This window comes from Corvus kubaryi, unplaced genomic scaffold, assembly GCF_017639235.1.
Source record: "Corvus kubaryi isolate FWS band 111438036 unplaced genomic scaffold, C.kubaryi_AGA036_p1.0 74, whole genome shotgun sequence".
Lineage (NCBI taxonomy): Eukaryota > Metazoa > Chordata > Aves > Passeriformes > Corvidae > Corvus > Corvus kubaryi.
In genome coordinates, this window is record NW_024582061.1 from 8,205,085 (window position 1) to 8,227,333 (window position 22,249).

General features: G+C 41.7%; 1 protein-coding gene across 2 annotated transcripts in view; it reads left to right on the plus strand.

The window, feature by feature from the left end:
• AGK (acylglycerol kinase) overlaps positions 1–21,441 on the plus strand; it is a 36,985-nt gene extending 15,544 nt beyond the window's left edge. The window contains exons 5-15 of one of the 2 annotated variants that reach the window (XM_042050370.1): positions 487–579; positions 1,511–1,543; positions 3,503–3,597; positions 5,658–5,727; positions 6,515–6,594; positions 8,637–8,694; positions 11,035–11,179; positions 12,276–12,373; positions 14,606–14,676; positions 18,953–19,037; positions 20,966–21,441. In XM_042050370.1, the coding sequence (XP_041906304.1) occupies positions 487–579; positions 1,511–1,543; positions 3,503–3,597; positions 5,658–5,727; positions 6,515–6,594; positions 8,637–8,694; positions 11,035–11,179; positions 12,276–12,373; positions 14,606–14,676; positions 18,953–19,037; positions 20,966–21,103 (966 nt within the window). In that variant the 3' untranslated portion in view covers positions 21,104–21,441. The remainder of the gene's footprint in view (positions 1–486; positions 580–1,510; positions 1,544–3,502; positions 3,598–5,657; positions 5,728–6,514; positions 6,595–8,636; positions 8,695–11,034; positions 11,180–12,275; positions 12,374–14,605; positions 14,677–18,952; positions 19,038–20,965) is intronic. The other variant, XM_042050371.1, reaches the window with a different exon arrangement.
• The last annotated feature ends 808 nt before the right edge of the window (positions 21,442–22,249 follow it).

A 22,249-nucleotide genomic window follows, 5' to 3' on the forward strand; every position in this document is an offset into this window, starting at 1 on the left:
GATGGTTTAAAAAGTCAGTACTCTTTGCTGCTAAATACATTGTCAGTGGCTGTCAGGCAGTGGCCTGTTGTGTAGTTGATGCTGTGTTTCAGGAGATGCATTTGAGCACTTTTACTGTTAAAGATACTGGGAGTTTTTCTGCAAGAGCGTGGTTGCCTTCTGGATTTGTTTCAATGTAAAATTACCTGAAAATATGATTATTGCTATGGTATTCTAGATCTATTGAGTAAGATTTGCTCTGATATTTCATTTAACCTGTGTGTGTGTGTGTTTGCTTGCACATATTATATTATGCATCAAACTGGTTTTATAAGTTGAAAAAAAAATCTCTGACTGTAAGTAATATACAGTACTGTGTGCCTGTATAAAAATAACTATTAACCAGATGGATAGATGATTTTTTTTTCTAAGAGTATGTCTAAGTCTAAGAGACATACACTAGAAATAGTCATTTGAGTCCTCATGTTTGGGTTTCTGTTTCTTCAGACTGATTATGAGGGACAAGCAAAAAAGCTTCTGGAATTAATGGAAAACACGGATCTGATCATTATTGCAGGAGGAGATGGCACAGTCCAAGAGGTACTGCAGGAGCCTGGTTTGTTGAGAATCATAGCTGGGCTGAGGGCAAGAAGATTGAGTCTGTGCAATGTAGCAGCATCATAGCAGCTGTTCTTAGAGATCTGTCCCGCTCAGTATCTGTATTTTCAGTAAATGTTATATTATTCTGGGGGCAGAACACTCTGCTCGTTGGTATTAGTCTTCAAGAGATGATAAGAGTGGGGACAAAAAGAGTGTGTGACATAACTGTCTTCCAGAACTTTATTCTAGAATGAGCAAACTCTTTGGAGGGACATGGTTCTAACTTTTTCTTTCTGTGTAATGTAGTTGTAATGGTTTGATTTTCAAAGTTCCTTCCTTTCTATATGCTCCCAAAGAGGAATGCATATTTTGCGAAGTGGGAATCAGATAATTTAAAAATTACGTGGGAATGACAACAAAGCACAGAACATACTTAATAAATGCCTATTGTCAAGATGATTAATGACAGGAGCAGAACTGGGGGATATTCTCTTTTCAAGTAAGACTGTGTTTTATTCAAGCAATTCCTGGTTGCCAGCTACTGGTTTCATAAGACAATGGCTAAATGAATGCAATGACCTTAAGAGAAAGTGATAAGAATACATGTGCAAGTTCGTTCTGGCCTTTTGTTAATTGCACTTACTGGTGCTGGTTTTGCATTATGCAGAGCATTATCCAGTGTTAAAACCTTTACACTGGCATTGGTTGTGATGCCAGCATGTACTCGGGCACACTCATAACCCTGCTGTTTCCAACATGTTTGCAGGCTGAACATTCCTCCTTTCCTGTGTAAACAACTGTAGCACCTTCCATAAAAGAGTAGCTGCTCCTTAAATCTTTTCAAAGACTAAACATGGTTAAGAATTCCATAGCTTTTTACTGTAACTGAAAAATAAAATTCTTAGAGCTGAGCATTTGCCATGTTTTTCAGGTCATAACTGGACTTCTCCGTAGAGCAGATGAGGTGAGAAGGTGTCATTTTAAAAATTGTGTAATTTCTTGGAGTGTCTTGTGCATCCACTGTGATGTCTTAGCCTCAGCTGCCTTCAGCAGACACGTTGCTTACTAATCTGGAGCCAGCTTGCTGTGTAATAAGCCAGCTGGGCTACTGTCCTGCAATGCTGCCTGTTGTTCTTTGTTCCCTTTCTGAGGGAGTGCAGTGACTCCCAAGGCATGGCTTTGGAAAGTTTCCAGTGTCAGAGCAGGGATTGTGGAGAAGCCAAATGCTCAATTTTCAAAGACCCATGGACCAGCTGTGCATGCCACTTTATTTGGCAAAAGCATTGGGCAAAAGTACGTGTTTTTCTTGTATTTGTACAGGCTTAAAACCGAATTCAGTTCTGGTCACACTCCTACTGCTTTGGGATTGCTTTGCTGTTTCTTCAAGCAGTGCATACCTACCTATGCAGATGGCTGTACTAAGCAAATTTTAACCTCTCAAGGTGGATCACTCTGAATGGAAATGGAGAAAGATTTTTCTTTTTAAAGTGGGAGGACAGTGTTATTGAAGAAAGGAGGGAATCATTGTTCCCAGCACCTTCTGGCAGGAGCTGGCAAAAACTCAATTAAATGATCCAGACGAGATTATGATGATACCCTTGGCAGCTTGAATTGTTTCTGTTTGGGCATTTGCTTTGTCTGAATGTGACAAGGGGAACTCTGCAACCGAGCCAGTATTTTTAAAGGAGGGCTAGTTATATCAATTCTGAGAAATCACAGTTTTAAATTGAATATTATTATAGTTGGATCCTGAGACCTTTATTATCCAAAGATAGTGGAAGAAAAGTTTTAGAGGCTTTACTGGCTAGTTTCTCTTTATTTTTTTGGCTTCTTATCTTGATGTAGCTTGGATTGTTTTGCAGTAGTGTAGGAAATTCTGCATCCAGCACAATTACAGGTGGAATACTGCATTGTAGTATTGCCACTGTGTCACTTCGTGTCTTTGGGCAAGGAATTCTTGTACTTCATGTCACTCTGTCCTAGGAGCAGAGATCTGCACTTGAGCTTCCTCTCTCTGTGCCCTGCTTCCCTTTTCACTTGTGGGCGTCACACCACTGTTGCCTGCATAAGAAGAGCCTGTGCGAGGTATTCCAGAAGCCCTGTTCCTAGCAGCCAGGGGAGCAGAGCTTGACTGCAGGAGCTGCAAGCAGCCTCTCATCTGCACAGTGTAAAGCAGGGCTGAAGAGAATCAGAGCAGGGTGTTTGAGAGTGTTAGGATTCGCAGGTGACACAGAGACAGCAGGGGAGAGCGCTGGGGGGTGCAGTGAGACGGGAATTCCTGAGTGGCTGCGGATTGGCTGTGCCCGGGTGCTGCTGGCAGCATCGCCCAGGAGGGAGAGGGTGCACTGGGATATGTGGTATTTACACTGATTTGCTGACACGCTTCAAGAAGAGAGGTTTAAGATGAGGTGTAGGGTAATAACTTGCTCCTTCAACAAGCCCTTCTGCTGAACAGTGGTACAGAAAAATAGCATGGTCAGTGACTTCCAAAAATCAGACCTTCTGCTGCTTCATGATTTGGATGGCAGAGGAATCAATTAATTTCCTTTCCTTAAGTGAGAAAATCTCTTTGCTATGCAAGGTTACTCTGTCAGAGGGGGATTTCTGCAGTGGTAAATGGGATTCAGAGCCTGTGATGCCACCATCAGTATTAAGAAAGATGGCGGATTGCTGGTAGAATCCATGCATTAGTTGGGATGTGGCTGCCAAACATGTAACATGTAACAATGCTCTTAATGGTTACAGAGAGCTCCTTTGTACCCATTTGGCAGTGGTGGGTTCACAGATTTGGGTGCCATGTTCTGAGTCATTGTGTGAGGAAGTGCCTGGCTGCTCAGTGCCAATGGGGTGATGCCAGACACAGCTGTGATCTCCACACAGGAAGCTTCATGCAAATGTTAATTTACTCTCCTCATATGTCCAGGCTGCCTTCAGTAAGATTCCTATAGGATTCATACCCCTTGGAAAAACTTGCACTTTGAGCCACACACTGTACCCTGAGAGCACGAATCAAGTCCAGTAAGTATTGCATGTTTCTGAGACACGGTTTGTTTCCAAGGAGCAGTGCTTCTTGATAGCTTGATGCTTTTCTTTTTCTTCTGTGTTACATAGAAGTTGGCAGTCTCTGGGCAGAGCCTGATGATTCTCTGGACTTGCCTGAGTTAATGACTTCCAAAAACTGACTAAAAATTAAAAGAAGGAAATGTATGTATTATTAGAAATCATTTGCTGTGGCTAATTTCTCTGTGATCGTGTGATGCTCAGCGTTTAAAAAGAAAGAGGGATTAAAAGGATCAGCATCTTAGGAAGAGCAAAAAGGGTATGACGGATATAGCGAGGATATGACAAAATAAGCCAAAAATAAGTCCTCTTTCTGACCCTTCTCCAGTCTAAGAATTGTAGAAACCAGTCCACATATAGCCTGGTTAGCACCTGCAAAGTAAGGCATACAAGAATATGGGAAAGGTTGGATCCCATTACTGACTTGCAGGGCAGCACTGACTTTTCCCTGAGGTGGGACTGATGCTGGCAGTAATCCAGCAACACAATTCTTACCTTCAGCATCCTGGATATGATCCAGTCTGGTGGTATCTGTTGCCTACAGTCCAGTTTGTTGCAGGATTGTTTCGTCCCCTTATAAAGAGAAAAGGAAGTCAAATAATCTTTCTTTTCCCCACACTTCATTTCTTTTCAATTCTTCCCTTCCTTGTAATAATGATATAAATAATAATCAATATATTTTTCATCATAATAAATATATTTCTTCTTGATCCTGAAATCTTTTCACTCTCACTCTCCCACTAACTCATTATCATTTTTCTTTGTGGAACCCTTGCTGGTAGCCATCATACATAAAACCCAAGAGTCAACTGGCATAACATCCTTCATTAAAACTACCAGAGTGCTTTGAAGCTCAGAAAAGTGCACAAGGCTGTAATCAGCAGCTAAGATTAAAATAATAATTTATGTTTGGGTTCCAAAGAAGCTGTTTGAAATGGATGATCTTGTCCCAAGGTAGTGAACTGTGCAGGTGGGACTGCAGCACACTGGTGAAGTTGAAGGTAATTTGGTCAATAGGCTGCTGAACAACCTGCACCAGTAACAGAACCTGAGTTAAGAAGTGCAGAAGTGACATTTTCAAATAAATATTTGGGCTTTGGTTCCTTCAGCACTCTCTTACTTTGGAGTGTAGGAACTGTAAAGGTCTTAGAGAAAGATAAGAGCTGGGAGAGAAGATGGGCTGTGGGAAGAATAGCTTCCTTATCTGTCTCAGTATTCAAATCCTGATGAAACCAAGGGCAATTTCTCCCAGATTTGCATGGATATTGGGCTGGATCTGAAAACTGCATTTTTTCCTTGTCCTGCTGAGACCCTGGAAATGTATGCAATGTGGAAACTAAATATTACCCAACTTTGAAAACAAGGAAGCAGTTTCAATCAAATGTATGCTTTAAGGTTTGAACACAGACTATTTAGTGGACTTAGACACTTTGGTTACAAAATTTTTACACCTTGAAATGACAAAGTGCCCTGGCTACTGTCCACAACTTAATGGAAACCTAAACGACATGAGCACTGCTGGTAAGTAGATTTATGTTGATTGAAAATTTCAGAATAAATTAGCACATACAAATGCAGCTCAATCTCAGACACATGAGTTGAGACCAGTCATGCTGCCCCCTTCTCTCCCAGGCTGTGATACTTGCCACCACTAAAATAAAACCATGGTTTGGGTCCTTAGTGCATTAAGTATCTGAAACAGCAAGTAACACAGTTGGCCTCTGACCTACCAGGTTGGCTCAAAAAGGAGGAATCTCTCAAAAGCTTAGGCTGATAATTACCTTTTGCTTTTTGTGGATTCTGCTGTTTGTTAGGTTTTGTCATGTGTTGCAACCACCCATTTTGCTTTTTGATTTCAGTTAAGTGCAGCACGTTTCCCTGGGGTTTTTACGTTTGCTGAAAAAACCCCTACCTGGACTCATACTGAAATTTGCTGAAAAAGAAATGTAATTTTAAAGCTTACACATTTCCTTTCTTCCTGTTTGTTTTCCTTTGCTTTTTTCCTATTTGTTTTGCAGGCATATTACTAATGCTACGTTGGCCATTTTGAAAGGAGAGACAGTTCCACTTGATGTCTTGCAGATCAAGGTGAAAGCATCTACTTATTTGGAGCCCAACATTCCTAAAACTTTCCTGTTCTCATGTGTTTATGTTTACATGGACTGCTTTTCCTCTGTGTATTGCTGTTACGAATTTTGGTTTATGATATCAGCAGTTCTGGTGGCAGTCATTTCTCTACCATGTGCTATGGCATCAGACAGTCTAAGCAGAACAAAACACTAGAATGCCTCAACATCACCTTTCCTTGAGACTCAGAGAGTATTGATGAATACAAAACTTAATAACAGTGCTATTTCCGTAGCAATGGTGAGAGGTAGCAGTAGCTGGCTGCTGATTTGATGCATTTGTGTGTATTGTGAAGTTAATAGCTTTCTTTGACAAACTAAAAGATACAAAATGGAAGAACCTTTGACTATGCCCTGTATGGTTTTTGAATATTATTTTTCTGTTCAGTTGTAGAATGAACATTTCTGCAGTGAGAGTGTTGTGTCGCTGTGCAGAGCTCCTTGCTTTTGGCTGACAGTCAAATCCACAAAATGAAATGGCCATTGCTGGGTGTGCAGTCAAACTCAGGCTGCCTCTTCAAAACTTCACCTCTTATATTCCTCTCTGGAGCAGATGGAATGTACAATGCTTAAATTCTGCTAAGCTTTATTGCTGTTAGCTGTTTGTCATACCTCTTCTGTTAAATTTCCCTTTTGGGATTAATCACAAATCAGTTTTTATGTAGAAATGCTATTTTTCCAACTTCAGAAAATAAAGTTGGAAACAAGGTAAGAGAAAGCAATTTTGCAATGTTTCTTTTTCTTTACAGGGAGAAAAGGAACAGCCTGTGTTTGCAGTCTCTGGTTTAAGATGGGGATCTTACAGAGATGCAGGAGTTAAAGTTAGCAAGTAAGAAGACACTGTTTTTTGAAACCGTACCTTTTTTAGCATCTGTTGCCTAAAAAGACACATCCCCCTCTCTCAAGTAAGTCTTTTTTTGGGTGTAGGCATCTGACAGGCAGAGGCACCCACTCTTGCTAGGTCTTGCATTACACACATGGGAGTGCAAGATGTATCAGAATTTCTGTAATTTGAAATAAACAATTATTTGGTGCTGACCTATTCCTTTATGTATTTCTTTTCTTCTTGCCTTGTGGTATCTGCTTCTGGAACTTTATTCAGATTGTGATGGGAAAATCTCTCCCTTGAGTAAAGTCTAAGTAAAGTAATTGGCCATTGTTTTTCATCATCTGCCAATGAAAAGCTGCATGCGGACTCTGAAACTCAATTCCAACAAGGGACATCAGATGCAGTAGAGATGTCCTTCAGTTCCTGCCAGAAATGGCGTGGACTGTGCTATCTGATGACTGTTCTCTGAATGTTAAACTCATAATTATTGGGCTTTCTCCAAATGGACATTTAACATGTCACTGTCTGTGTATCAAATGACAAGCATTATCTGCTGGAGGAGCAGCAGGGCCAAAGCTGCTCACCTCCCAAGCTCTTATGGAGGAAATGCAGCTGTAAGGAAATACCATGTACTTTGTGAATGAGCTATCTGTGTCAGGAAGGAAGAGGTAGCAGACCTTTGGAGTCTGTTTGGAAAGTATTTGAGTAGGTTTGAGAAGTGATGTGGGATGGGAGAGATGCAGTAAATGGTCACGTTGTTTGTCCCTGGGAAGCCAGGGACATTCTTAGTAGGCTGTGTAGGTGCTGACTTGGCTGTGCTGCAGGCTCTCCTGCTAATTGCAGCCCCCAGTTCAAGGAAGTGCACTTCTCTCTGCTCTACACTCCTACTGGGCTTCCTGCCTATGCCCTGGTTTTCTCCTGGTGTCAGCCTTCACATCTTTCCCTGCAGCACTTCCGTTTTGCAAGAGTCCTTTGGGCTCAGTGCTGGAGGCATGACAGCACTTTTGTACGTGAGGCACACGAACATCCTCAAGCCTTGCTTCCTTCTATAAATGCTTTTGAATGCAGAGAAACATATCCAGCTTGGAAAGCACTTCAGCAACAAATGAACAGGTGCTCAGAGTCTGCTTGGAACAAGATCCACATGTGCTTGTCCTGTTTTTATACTTTCCCACTTCATCCACTTTTGCTCCCTGTGAGAGATGGGTTATTGGACTAAAAACATTTGGTGTGTTCTAGTGCAGCTGATCTTAAACTGAAAAGAACTCAAAGGGAGTTAAGCTGTAAGACACAGTTGCAGAAATGTGCTTGACTATCCCTCTGCTAAGCATTGTGCTGCTGGAGACCCGGTGCTGTATCATGTTACTATTTTACGGACAATTTCATGGCTCGAGGGGAGTGGTGGGACAGTTGCATGCCTTAATGGTTAATGATATCCTTAGATCTGCAGTACTCTTGAGCTGGTGCTGTTTAATGTGCTTTGTTGACCCTCTTTGGTGAAAGATGGTGATCAAAATGTGTGCCAGGCCTGCCTAAATGCAGTCACGTCTTTAGATTCTGTACAGTGCTGTGTGGCTGGCAGGATTTTTATTTTGTAAAACCCTGATTTTGATGTGAGAATCCTTTGGGACTAATGAATGTTTGCTGGTTCTTTTGTCGCTGAAGCTTTTGATTTTTTGTTTGTTTCTTCCCTCCTTTGGAAACGCTGTATTGCATATTGTGGAGATGCACACCACCAGCTGTTAGACCACATCCCCAGTTGTCTCCTGTAACTAGGTAAAATTCTGATAGTAGATGTCCTGCTGCCTGTAGTGAAGATTATACACTGCATTTTGGTGGTGTGTAACTCAGGATAAGGATGTCACTGCTAGGCTGCTGGTGATGTGTAGAAACTATTTGACAGTATCAAAAAGCTAAAGGTTGTCAGGGAGCACTAACTCAGTGGCAAACAAGCCTGTGTGCTTTGACTTCATGCAAAGTTTCCCCCTTTCCTAATACTGACTCCAGGATATCTTAGAAGTTCTGTTTCTGTTCTTTTTCAGGTACTGGTACCTTGGGCCTCTGAAAACCAAAGCAGCTCACTTTTTCAGCACATTTAAGGTAAGTATTTATTGTGAGGAAAGTGTTTTTGTTTGGGAAATGAACAGGCTGACTTTGTTTTGTATAATCTGTCTGCAAGCTTTTGTGAAGGATTCTGGTAACAATATAAAATGGGAGTGAAACTCAACTTGTTAAAAAGCCTACCAGTTGATAGACTTCTGAAGAAAGGAAGGGGAAGAGAAATACTTTTTTTAAAAATTTCCTTTACTGGGGATCTATTGCTGCAAGATCACCAGGGGAAGCCAATAACCCCCTGTGAAACTGGTGAGCAGCAGTGGTGGTGAAGTGCTAAAGTGCTCAACCACCTTTTTTCAACAGTCTTTGTAATAACATTTCACTCTGATTTATTCATCTGGCAGAAGGATCTATAATTAGACTGCTCATGCACATTGATAATCAGGCTTCCTTGTGTAGTAAAATGAACATGAAGGTGAATAGCTTTTATCTTGCCTTAAACTTTCCTGTTGCTTAAAAGTGATCCTGGAAAGATTAAAATTTGACCTGCATGAAAGGTAAGGCATTTTCATTCACGTGGTTTTCCTGTTCTCTGAACATATAAGGAACCTCATGAAAGGCAGTGGAAATACCCAGGAGCTGGTGCAGTAGATCAAATAGTGCAGTCTAGCCATGCTGTCTGTGACAGTGCCAATGCTTCCCTTATAGCAAACTGCTGTAAAGGAGGGCTTAATAGTAAGGTATCCAGGAAAGTTGGGGTGAGTTTTCCCCCCCATCCCCAGAAAATCTGAGGTTAAGCTTCTGTGTGCTGGCATTCTAGGTAGAAACCTATTCTTCATTTCTGTCCAACTCCTTTCTCGCTTCCTTTGAGTCCTTAGGCTCATTTGGGGGTGGTGGTAGTGGATTTCTCTGGTGAGCCATTAATTGTACATTAAAAAGATCTGTTTAACCTGCTGAAGGTTAAAGAGAAGTGCCCACTTCTTCAGCTATTTAGATAGAAAAGTTTCTACCTGATCTCCCCTGATGGTGGTATTCATTGCTTTTATGTGCCTCGTATGTTAGCATTTCGTTAATTTCTACAAGAAGTGGCTCCAGCCTGTTGAGCTTAATCGCTTCCTGGCTGGTGTTTGCTGTTGCATACTTCATATTTTCTGGTTTTACTGTGGGTGTCTTTTGAAACAGGATGGCCTGTAGCTGAAAAAGTGTAATTGGAAAGAGCTCACTTCTGATATTGGTAGGGGCATTGTTATGAGTGTTATCCTCTCTTCTAAAATACACAGCCTTAAATTACCACAGCATTGCTGCTTTTCCATTTAATCATTAATATTTATTGTTTGTGTACTGCCCTACTGATACAACCTCTGTTTGTCCTGCTTAGTATGTAAGTATGAGAGTGAAATCTTTCCTTGTTCTCAGAGGTGTGAGGTGAATTAGCTTAACAACCTATGCTACATGATCCAAAACTACTTCTCAAGTTTTATACACAGAAAAATAATGGTATTGAGTTCATGTGGGCTCTTGGCTGTGTTGTTTTCGTATATAGATTGAAAAGCCAATGAAATTATTCCCTCCCTAAGTCCTGTGTTTGGAGCATTTTGGAAATTATTTTCAAAACAGTGACAGGAAATAAACTTTGTCAGCATCTGGAGATATTTCAAAAGCTAAGGTTCTTCTGTAGCCCTGGGACTGGAATCTGAAATATCACCAAGAATAATGTGTTAGTACTTTTCTTTTTCTTTTTTTTTTTTTTTCCCTAAGGTGCTTTGTGGAGCTCATGTGACTTGCCTTGAGACCTGTTGTGTTGCTGTTTATAAGCACCTGACTATCAGGCCAGGTCTGGATTGTTTGAGTTGCTGGAGAGCAAAGGCCTGTCAGGTTTTAGTGCCCCTTGGCTGCACACAGCACTGTAGTCTTTGTCTGTTTGCACTGGATCCTGCTGAGCAGTTGCTCTTTGAGGTTGCATTTGTGCCATACAGAAACCAACTGTGCTTTCAGACATTAATGTTGACCTTGCTGGTTTGGGTTGTTCCCTCCAGCCAGAAGCAGCTGTGTCACCCTGCCACACATCAGCAGCAAAGAAAACATCCTTTCACCCTGTGTTCACAGAGGGGAAAATGCCTTCACTTCTGTGCAGGGAAGGATTAGATTAGTGGATTTGGGAACTGTGGGTAATCTTTTTGAAACTGCAGAAATGTCATCTCACCCATGAATCTGGAGACTGGAGAGCCAATAAAGTAGGCCGAGGCAGCGGGGGGGTCTGGGTAGCTCTGCAGGACTGTGTGTGAGTACACAATAAAAAGGCTACAGGACTAAACAGAATAAACAGGTAAGTGCTAAACAAAATGCCCTTTTATCATCTGTATTTCCTTTCCCTGTAAATCCAAGGAGTGGCCTCAGAAACATCAAGCTGCTCTCATGTACCTGGGTCCAACTGAGAGACCTCCAGAAGAGCCAGATGAGAAACCATCCAGACCTCCTTTGTATGTGAGGCTTTACAGACGGCTTCGATCGTACTGGTCATCTCCCAAAGGTGGGCTGGGTGTGTTCTGGCATGAACTCACAGACAGGCTCTACTCCTCTGATAGGTCCAGGGGTGTGTTGTGTGGAGGGCATGTCTACTTTACTGCTCTCTTTTTTATTACTATTATTTATGTGTTTGTTTACTTTTTTCCTTTATTTAAACTGTGATTTTTGTCAAGATAGTTATGGTGGTATCTGTCAGAAATGGAACAGAGTGGTCCTGCCAGTTTGTGGTCTCATAAACAAATACTCATTTGTAAAGAGACCAGGGTATTCTCTGGACTCACAGTTGCCACTGCTGTGGAGGCATCCATAGAGGTTACTTGGCACTTCTGGGTGAGCTTCTTGAAATCTTCTTCCAGCAGAATGGCTTCTTAGTGAGCTGGGGAGAGAGGAGCAGCCTTTGCTTTCCAGGGTGGGGAGAGTTGCTGACACAGAGCAACAAATGTTACTTTAAATAGAACAGTAAAATTTGGGCCATGCAGAAGCCCTAAATTTCTCTGGGTGCATTAAATTCTTTCTGTACCATAAACTTTGCATTCTCTGAGCCTCTCTTGGGTGGGGCTGTTGTCTGGGCAGTGCACGTGGCAGGCCACAGGAGGAAAGAGAGTGGGTATTTTGCATAGTCTGGTACAAAGACCTCGTTCCTCCTTGGCTAGCAGAGGTGATTCATGCAGGAGCATGAACCAAGTGACCTGGATATGAGAACTGAACTATCGAGCTTCCTCCTGTAGAAAATACATGTTACCACAGCATTCTGAACACTGGATTCCTGGTTTTTTTGCAGCAGCATTTAATGGGTTTTCTAAGTGTTCCTGTAACCAGCCGAGGAGATCTGTTACTCCCTGGACATAAGGACTCACAGAGCTGTGATGTACTGTGCTTGACAGTCTTTTCTGCTACTGTGTAAATGCTGATGGTATCTTTTTCTTTTCCTCAGTACTCCCAAGCTCCCTTTTCCCTTTTTAAGATTTTGACATTTTAAAGAAACAAAACTAGTGGCCAAAATGGCTCTGACTGATTTTTCTGTCTGACGTCATGCTTCGTAGTGATCTGTGTAATTAAATTCCACTTAATGATTGGTATCTTCTCTTCCTGATATGCAGAATTCCCCCAGGAGGTAGCTCCAGAGGACTGGGAAGAACTGAAGCTATCCACTATTGAGCTTTCCATTGCAACTCGGAACAGGCAGCTTGATCTAACAGTAAGACCATAACATAAATGGATTCCAAATGCTGCCTGCTCAGAGTTTTCCTTTCTTGCTAAACTCCCATTCTTGTGTCTATATAAATAACATTTACTACCTCATGTAAGAAGAGGTCCATGATTGAATCCAGGAATGGGCAAGTTTCGGAGCCAGTGTAAAAGCACTGGAGACCAATGTAAAACTGGGATGCAGTGGGATCAGAAAGAATTTGTACAGCAAGGTTTCAGTAGCCAAACAGAAGCTTTAGGATTGCCTGTCAGTAAACTAAGCACCAAGAAGCATTCCTTTTCCTTTTCACCTATATGAGAGTGATTCTGTTTCATCAACTGCTGCCAGAAGGAAGCTGAGCCTGAAAGAATGTCTGGCTGGAATTTTTGATTTTTCTCTCTTTTTTTAGACTTTCAGAGTGGAGTTAAAAATAATTGGTACTAGGGAAAAGACAGGGGCTACACTGATTTGAAGGAAAGGAAATGCAAGTGGCTGTGGAAGAATAGAAGCAAGGCAGCAAAGGAACTGTTCTTGTCATAACCTTCTCAGCATGTTCATGCTGTTCATTCATTGTTTTAGAACCTGTCTCTGGCTTATGCCTGTGTTTTGGTGCAATTTTACTTCTGGGAAAGCTATTTGGATGTATGTCAGTCTTTAATTTTACTGGAAAATGCAAACACAATGATCCTATACTTGTGAGCTTCCCTTCGTTTCCTCCTCATGGCTTCAGGAAACTCTTGCCACTATACCCAGGTTAACAGGAAGTGTTGAACTCACTGCAACATATTTCTTCCTTAGAATTCAGGGTCTTTAAGAACATGAAAACTTGAGTGATATTGATGTGTTATTTTGTAGGATCAGACCAAAAAAACCCAAACAGGAGAGTATAGTTTTTAAAATGTTCTCCTGTTTTCTCCTTAGAATGTACCACATGAACTTCAGTTTCTTCTTTGTTGTGGTTTATGATTTGGACTGTCAGTGTCCTAGTAATGGTAGAAGCTAGACAGAGACTAGTATTTTGGGGTTTTTTTAGTGGTTTCTAGATGGCACTCAAACACAAGAGATTTGGTTACTGAACTGGATTGGAGTCAGTGATATAAAGTAATAACAGACCTGCCGAGAACTGAAAAAGTATCTTGATTGCCACAAACTAGCCCTTATGCCCTTCCTTTGTTGTTGGTTTTGTCTCCTTCAGGCCTTCAAGATGCACTTTAATATTGGTTTGGAAAAAAAAGAAGTGATGTAGGGTTCTCAGGTCTCTTGCACAGCCTAGAAAAATGGACAAGTTCATGTTAGACCAGTTGTACTTTCCTGTTATAGAGTTGGAAGTATCTTGATGCTGCATCTTTTTTTCTACAAGTGTGGACCCTTACTACTGCTCTAAAGTCCCTCTCTTGTAACCATTGTCCCTGTAGCCCTCAAAGCTGAATAGCAACTCTCTGGAATTGATACCAGGCTGTATCTGCTGACTGCTGCCAGCCACTCCTGTCTCGAATCTCACCTCAGATTCGTGCCTAGGCTGCCCCATTGAAGAGAAGCTGATAAAGCCATACAGGTGCAGCACAAGCAGTGCCAAGACTACATCTGCAGAACAGCAAAGGAATAGACCAAGTTACACTAATAGATGCATTTATTTTTACTTTCGTCATTTTGATTGCATCTGCACTAGGACTTTTGCCAGGACAGAAATATTAAAATAAATGAAAAAATAAGTTGCATCTTAATCAAAGTTGCTTTCCCAGAAAAAGCTTTACTGTATACTCAGTTTAAGGTCAGGCTGTAAATAGGAAAGAAGCTAAGTAAGGAGTTTAAAGGATTGTTACCAAGGACACTTTGATTTCCAATTTGTATTGTTTAAAATGCTCTTACTGTGGTGCTTGGTGGCCAAATGTTGTATCATCGTACTATTGCTGAAATTCATGAAAGACCCATTGAATAGAAATTAAATTAGTAAACCTAAGAGATCTGCTATTGTCTTTAAACGTAACAAGAAGCCAAATGTGTGACTCATTATTTTGCTTCTTGTGGTATTTATTGAATATTCATTAATGGGAAAATACTGTCTATAATTTCGAATTCAGATCTCAAGTTGAGATTTGAATAAAGCATGAAATGCAGAAATGCATCTTCCGCCTCCTTTTGTGGGACAAAGGACTGGCCGTTGTGTGAACATATTGCAGTATCCTGGGTGTGGCATTTTCAAATGTTAACTGCTTGATTTCTGAATCCTTTTTTGCACAGCGCACTGAGGACTTCATGGACATTTGCATTGAAGCAGAGAGTATCAGCAAAGGGGAGTTTGTTCACAGAGGGTGAGTATGGGAATGCTGTGAAAAGGGGACAGAATCTCAGAAAAGTGTACTGGTTTCCTCTCATGCTGTGCTGCAAAATTCAGAAGCAGAGGACTGCAAAGCACACCAGTCAGTAATGCTTCATGGGGGCTAATGATTTTGTTCTTTAAAATTCTTACTCATTTTCTGCTTCTCTAAACAAGGCAGAACTACAGAACCTGGAGTGTTGGTATTCAGAACCTGGAGTTCTCCCTAGCTTCTGAGTTTGCTATACCTTTCATCTTTTCCCCTGTTGCTCTAAGTCAGTACTGCTTGGATATTACTGTCATAACTGAGTTCTATAGGCAGCCATGCAGACTTACCCCAGAATCTTTGAGCCCTAGCTGCTCAGTGGGTTGAGAGGTGGGTCACAGAGCTGGTGTATTTGTACTAGTGGTACCTGGGAGTTCTTGGCCCTAAGGAAAGAGCTTCCTTGTCTCAATAGCTCTTGTGAGAAATTACGTCTGAGCTGGAAGAACTTTGGAAGATGTGAATTTAAACAGGGACTTTAAGCAAATGTATCGGTCCAGCTTGTACATGGAATAAGAAGACTGCAGGAATGAGGAAGCAGCATGTGAAGAAAGTGAATGTTAGTCACTTTCCTTTGTGCTTGTGGTGTTGTCTTGTAGTGTGCTTGTTCCTCCTGCTCTCACCAGATGCAAATCAGAGCTGCCTTTTCTGGCTCCTTCTTACAGTCCCACTCATAAATACATTGCGGCTTCAGTGCAGGTTTTATCAGCAACAGATTTTCCTGCTAAATCCGAGGGAGCTCCTCTCCATATTACCTTTTAATTTGCTGTTTTCTCAGTCTTCGAGCTCCCTCTAGTGAAAACAATGGGAGGATTTCAGTGCAGTTTTACCTGCTTGTCATCACCCTAATAGTTCCCGCAAGATACTTGTTTATAATACCAATGGCAGCTCAGGCCCCTTGTTTCAGCATCCCAGGAGCCTCAGTGGGAATAGAAGTTTCTGACCTATGCAAACACTGTAAGTGGGGTTACCACCTGCAACTGCTTTTAAATTGCATGAGCATGTGGACCATGGTTGCTTGGGACTGATTTGTTTGCTTTGAAGGCTACAGAGGGAAAGGAGGAGGTGGTTTTCCTATTAGAAGCAAAAGGAATCTGGTTTCCTAAAGGAGCGAGACAAAGGAGATGCTGTTCTGAGTTCTCAAAGACTTTGCTAGCAGAAAAAGTTAGATGAGCTTGTGTGACTTGAGGGAGGCATATTCAAGTGTATTCCCACTGTAAGTAATACCTCCTGTGTTGACTGGACATGCTTCCTGCAGTAGTGTGGTACATTTTCTGACTACAGTTAGTGTCGTGCAGAAAAAGCCTCTGAGGAGCATTAGCATTGCCCTGCTGTTGAGAGCTAATTAGAGGCAGTACTGGAAGCTTTGAGCTGTTCAAGCAAAGTTCAGAGAAACAAGCTCTTGTGATTAAATAGTGCCAAAAATCCTGTAGGTAACAAAGAAAGACAAAGAGAGGTGTGTGGGGTGGGGGAGCAGTGGGAGGGACTGGTTAGTTGTACAGAGAGGAGTCACAGCAGAAAAAATGTGCCCTGTTTTCTCAAGGCTGAATCAGGGTGTTCAGAGATCCCACTGTGCCTTTGCCAGCTGGGTTTTGAGTCAAGCCCATTATCAGAGGCCCCCCCATTGCCTAGCACAACAGGGTTTGTCTTTGGAAATGTGTGAAACAGCTCTTTCTTTTTTCTTCTTTTTTAGTGCATAGTTTAAATACCAGAATTTGGGGGGTTGGAAAGATTTTTAGGGGAAATACCTTATCAGTGCAGATATAAAAAGGTTTTTTATATTGGAGAGGGCACTGACATGAGCTGCTGAGAACTGATGGGTCACACAGAGAAAACCATGCATCCAGCAGGAAACTACCATAGAGGCTCAGGCAGTGTGTGTGTCCGGGGAGGTGTGGAGATGCATCAGTGTGCTGGAGGGTAGCTGCTGTTGAATTTCAAAGAAAGGAGGAGGTCATCCCAGGTGTATAAAAGTGCCCTCTGGCTGTGGATCAAATTTGCGTGAACAAGAGCATCTGCAGCAGCCGTAGAGCCGATGTTTAGATAAGGTGGGGAAGAAGAGTTGTTTGCAATGGAGAGCTTACTAAGAAGTGCTGCAGGGAAGGAGAGCAGGCATAGAAAGTGTGGCATCAGTAATCCACATCCTGGTAGCCAGTTTAGATTGTGTATATGTACGTGTGGAGAGCTGTCACTCTGGGGCATGAGTACAGTTATCAGCAACAGTACAGCAAACTGGGGTGTTTTTGTTAGAGGCCTCACTCTAAATCGTTTCACATTGGCAGCTTCTGGAGATGAAAACTAGGTTCCAGTTGTATGTTATGTGCTGTAGGTGTTGTGGTTCTCTCTCTGCCTGTATTTTTGTGATTCAGCATATAGAGTGGGATGCAACAATCAATGGAAACTTGCTGTTAGACTTCTGGTCTTGTTCCTGTTTCACATTGCTGTCTGGTCTTGAGTGAGGAGCAGAGTCGAAGGGAAATGAATTACGATATTTTTATGCGGGACTGCTAGAGGGATGATACTGCAAGTGGGGTTGTGTCTTACTTGTTTCTACCAGTGTTATCCTTTGATTGATCTTTAATTCCATGTCTTGGCTTTTTTGAGTTTACCTTGACCTCATAATTACATCTCTATAGAGAGCGCTTCATGTGCCTTCATTGACCAAAAAAATCTGCTTGCTCCCCGGAGTATGCCTTGTTTATATCTAGTATCTAGAACCCTGTATGTTAAACTCCAAGCAGGTTAAACTTTAGGTGGGAAATCTTGCTGCTTGTTTGTACAGCACTGTATAAACTGACAGTATTGCATGCCATCAATGATTTATAATTTATATTGCTGGAGGATGTTTAATTCCCTCACAGTCACTCATCAATCTTTTAGTGTATACATATTTGATTAAAACCAAACTTGCACTGTTAGTATTGCTTCCGTCCTTCCCTGCCCTTTCCTTAGTTTTTCTTCATTTTGTCTTTGATTAGCATCTCCTGTTTCAACTCTCTCTTCTCATGTTCCTTCTCTGGGATTTTCTGTGACTTTAAGAGGTGCTTGCCTTCCTCAGGGCATAGAAGACTTGGTATACAGGGAGATTCTGACATGTTTTTGTGAGTTCTTCTCCTGGGCAATACTGAAATACACTCTGCTTTCATATCAGTCTACAGGATAGATGGACATTTGGGGACAGCAGGCATTGCCCATCAGAGGAACATCTGTGATAATTCTGCCATGCTTGAGAGTTATGGTGTATTAACACTGTAATTCTGTGCTGTTCTCTTTGCTATTTGTGTGTTGCTGTGTGTCTGGAGAGGAGCCCAAGCTGACAGGTTTCTGCCTGGGGTGCAGTGTACCCTTTGCCAGTCAAAAGGTTACGTGTGTGGTCAGTCAGGAGGCCAGAGGAAGGTCAGCACAGCCCAGAGCTTGTGCTCCCTCTGCAGCAGCACTTGTGGGGAAAAGGAATCGCAACTTGCTGTTTTGTAACACAAGTTACACTAGCTGAGCCAGTGACAGGAAAGCAGCCTAAAACTTGAAAAAGACCATGTGGCACTTGCACCACCAAGCAGTTTCTTGGAAAACTGCCTTCCATGTGCTCCCTTTTGACATCAGCAGGAGTAGGAAAGGAAGCAGCACTTACCTAAGTGCAGTACATAAACAAGAATGTCACAGGCACCAGAAGAGAGAAACTGACAAAAGCAGATATGTTACTTGGAATGGATAAAATGATGGGGGTTTCTTCATGAGTGATAACAGAAGCAGCTGATAAGACCAATCATGCTGATTGGTGTCGATATGGAAAACATGGGGGTTTTGTTAGTTTTGAGATAGTAATTTAATGGTTCAAATAATTCTATCTTTCTTTGGCTTAGGGTTGTTTAGGTTGCTGGTAAGTTTAGGTGCATGGGATGTGAGGAGATGGTATTCACTGCAGGAAGTTCACAGTTCAGCATGGAAGTGAAGAGCACAAAACTGTGCTCTATGTTCAAATATATTCAGTGAGCCTCAGAGCAGAAGCTGGTTGGAGGCTGTCGGTGCATTCTGGTATGTATTGACTGCAGCAGAAGAGGGAAGGACTCTTCTACTTTTTCACAGTTAAACCCACAAATATTTGTATAATTTATGTAACCTCTAAGTTTACCAAATGCATAGTGATTTACCACAACAAAATGTCATCCTTGAAGAAGGCTGTTTCTGAGAGAAACATGTCCTTACCTTACCTCTCTTTTGGTTTGGACAGAAGTCAAAAGATGCGTGATCCACATATGTGCCCTGAAGGGAGTCAGTGCATCCAAGCCAGCAGATGCATCTTGCAACTTCCAGAGGTGAGAAGCTGAGAGAGCTGAAAAACTCTTTCACTTTGTTTCTTGTACCTGTTGATGCTGCACTTGAAGAAATTCCTACTCTAAACCTGGGAGATGATTGATTACACTGCAGGTGAGACACTCAGTTCCATAGTGCAGTTAATGAGGCCCTTGCCAAGACTGACATACTGCACTTCCCCAGGTGGTCTGTAAACCTGAGGGGGAGCTTTGTTCTGCCAGGAAATAGTGGCAGATCTTTTATGAAGACAGTCCTGGTGGTTAAAGGGTCTCTTACTTGAGTGTATTGCATATGAACAGGAAGTTCCACCTGAACATGAGGAAGAACTTCTGGAAGAAGAACTTTACTGTGCAGATAATCAGGCACTGGAACAGACTGCACAGAGAGGTTGTGGAGTCTCCCTCACTGGAAATACCTAAGAGCCATCTGGACACAATCCTGTGCAATGTGCTCTGGGATGACCCTGCTTGAACAGGGAGGTTGGACCAGATGATCCACTGTTGATTCCAACGTACCCATTCTGTGATTCTGTGATATGCAGATCTTCTTCTCCTTAGCATTGAAGATGTGTACATTTTGCCCTAGAAGGCACTGTGCTGTAGAGAAGAAGATTAATATTGGAGACAAAGGAGGGTAAGACAGGGCAAGGAAGCTGAGATCAGTATAAGGACATGCCTCAAAACTTTGAAATGATGAAGCTGAGAAAGAAGACAAAGCTGTGCCCACCTGTGTAATTTAGATTCATCTTTTCCTGCCTCTGAGCTGTTATTGTGGCCCTGGGAGGACATTTTCTTGTTTATACAGGGACATCAAATCAATCTCATAGATAATTTCTGTCTTCAAGTGATCTATCATTTGGCAAAATAATTCCATATTAAGGGAGAATAGAATGTGTTGAAAGGCAAAAAAATCTGTCACTACCAAGTGAAAATCATGAATTATGATGTCATGATTAACTGGCATCCTAATACTTGCACTGAATTCAGATCATGGCAGATTTGTGATTCTGAAAGAACACTCTGCAGTGCTGGGCTAAGTACAGCTGGGCCATAAGTAAGGGTTGTGGTATAAAACGAGCTGTTCATACTGCAGCTGCTGCTGAGATCTTTGGAACATGGGTGCATGGTACAGGGCAGTGCTGTTCAACTCCATGGCCCAGCTCCAGTGAAGGAACTGGGAGCAGCTCAGATGAGTCTCACCAGCTTATGTTGATGGAGGTGGACTGCTTTGCTGTACCTTTTGTACTAGAACTTGTAAAAGTTCCTCTAGTCTGTGCTGTTCTGGTGTCTGAGTTCCCTTGGAGTTGGTTTGAGTATCCATGTAGCACAGCCCTCCCATGAGTCAAGGGCATACAAAGCAGTCAGTCACTGAAGTTGTTTTTACGTAAAGTCAGCCTGCCATTTTGATGAATGGTTTTAATCACATGGTGACTTTATCAGCATTAAACACTTGAGAAAATTCTACTGTTGAGTAATTCCTGGGCAGTACATTACTTTGCATCTCATGTTTCAGATCAATATAGTGAAACAATACTGAAAGGGGTTTGTAACATGGATTTAATAGAAGTTACTTAACAGGCATTTCTGCAGATTAGTTTATGTCACCACTGGCAGACCCAAGATCTAAGTGCACATAATTGTAGTTTCAATAGCAAAGAATCCTTCAGTATAAACAATGTGGGTCATTAAAGCTTCCTAGTGTTTAATTATCACTAATTAGTAACTAAGTGAGGTAACATCTTATGCACCAGACTCTTAACACATTCTGTGCAGTGAAGGATAGGTCTCCCTGTTGTGGAGAGCAAATGGGCTGGAAGACAGAGGCATCTTGGTTGAGACTCAGCTAAGTATTCACCTGTAGTCTGTTAGTAAAATCAGCATTACAGGCTTGCTGAAATGATGTGTGATGTTTGACTGTTGTCTGCACACAGGGCGCTGAGGGATCCTTTGGCATTGATAATGAGGAGTATGAAGCTATGCCTGTGGAGGTGAAGCTCTTACCCCGGAAACTCCACTTCTTCTGTGATCCCAGAATGAGGGAGCAGATGCTGCAGGCAGCAGTACAATGAGAATTCATGGCAGAGGGGCCAGTGTTCAACAGTCTTACCAGGGTCTCTTCAAGGCACATGAGACCTAACTAACTTGATTAACCCCACTAGACTAATAAGCCTTTTGGCTATTTTTATGTGTGAGGTACTTCCATTGGAAGTGTATGATTTGACTGGTCTCAAAGGGGTTAAAAATGCAAATGAAAATTCTGAAAAGTGCATGTTAACTTGATGGCATCTTTTTTTTCCCCTCCCCTAAGAAGTCATCATTGTTCCATTTACAGCACTGCAGGCTGAGTGCTGTGTGCCAGATGCTACTGCTGTAATGCAATTGTACATTAAAGTAAAATGAAAGTATAGTTGTCCTTGTATTCTAAGAGTTTAGATCTACTTTACCCATGTAGAAATCTTGCAAAACCTGGGATCCTGGAAAAAAAATTATTTGGGGGGGAGTAGTGCTAAGTAATTCTATGAAACATTGGAATTGCCATGTTAAAACAGATGGTTGGTTATCTACTCTATACACAAAAATTGGAGATTGGTGATAAAAAGCTATGGAGCAAGTTTAAAAATTCCCTGTATGTATCTGGATAAGATACTTATGCTAACTTTTTTCATCTTGCCAGATTCAACAGCAGAGAGTTCCAGTAATTATATAGTAGAAATATATTCCTTTGATCAATTTAGGTATATTGCACAGAAGGAAATTAGAAAACATCATTGACTCTAAGCTGTGTGAAGTGCATGTGGAAAGACTCTTTAACAAGCTGAGTCTTTTTTTTGTAAGTATTCCTTTTATTCCTGCAGTAGTATAACACCAGTAAGGACATCCAAATAACATTTATTATTTATTGTGTCTGATTGCTCTTCTTTAATGTAAACAGTGCTCACCAGTCCATATGCAACCTCCATCCCCTGGAGCCTCAGTACCATAATTAGTTTTGTTGCTTTTATGAGCTTTTGTTTGTAGCTTTGCTTTAATTGCTGAAAGGAAGTATTACTGACTTAGGCAAGCCTATCTGTTGCCCTTATTCTAACTTAGAAATTCACATGATTCTGCCTTGCTTACTGGAAGAAGAAAATTTATCCTTATTTTTCTGATGCGATTGTCTGTAGCCCTGTGTTACACTGTGGCCTAGTCTAAGTTCACCTGTTGACTCTCCGCTG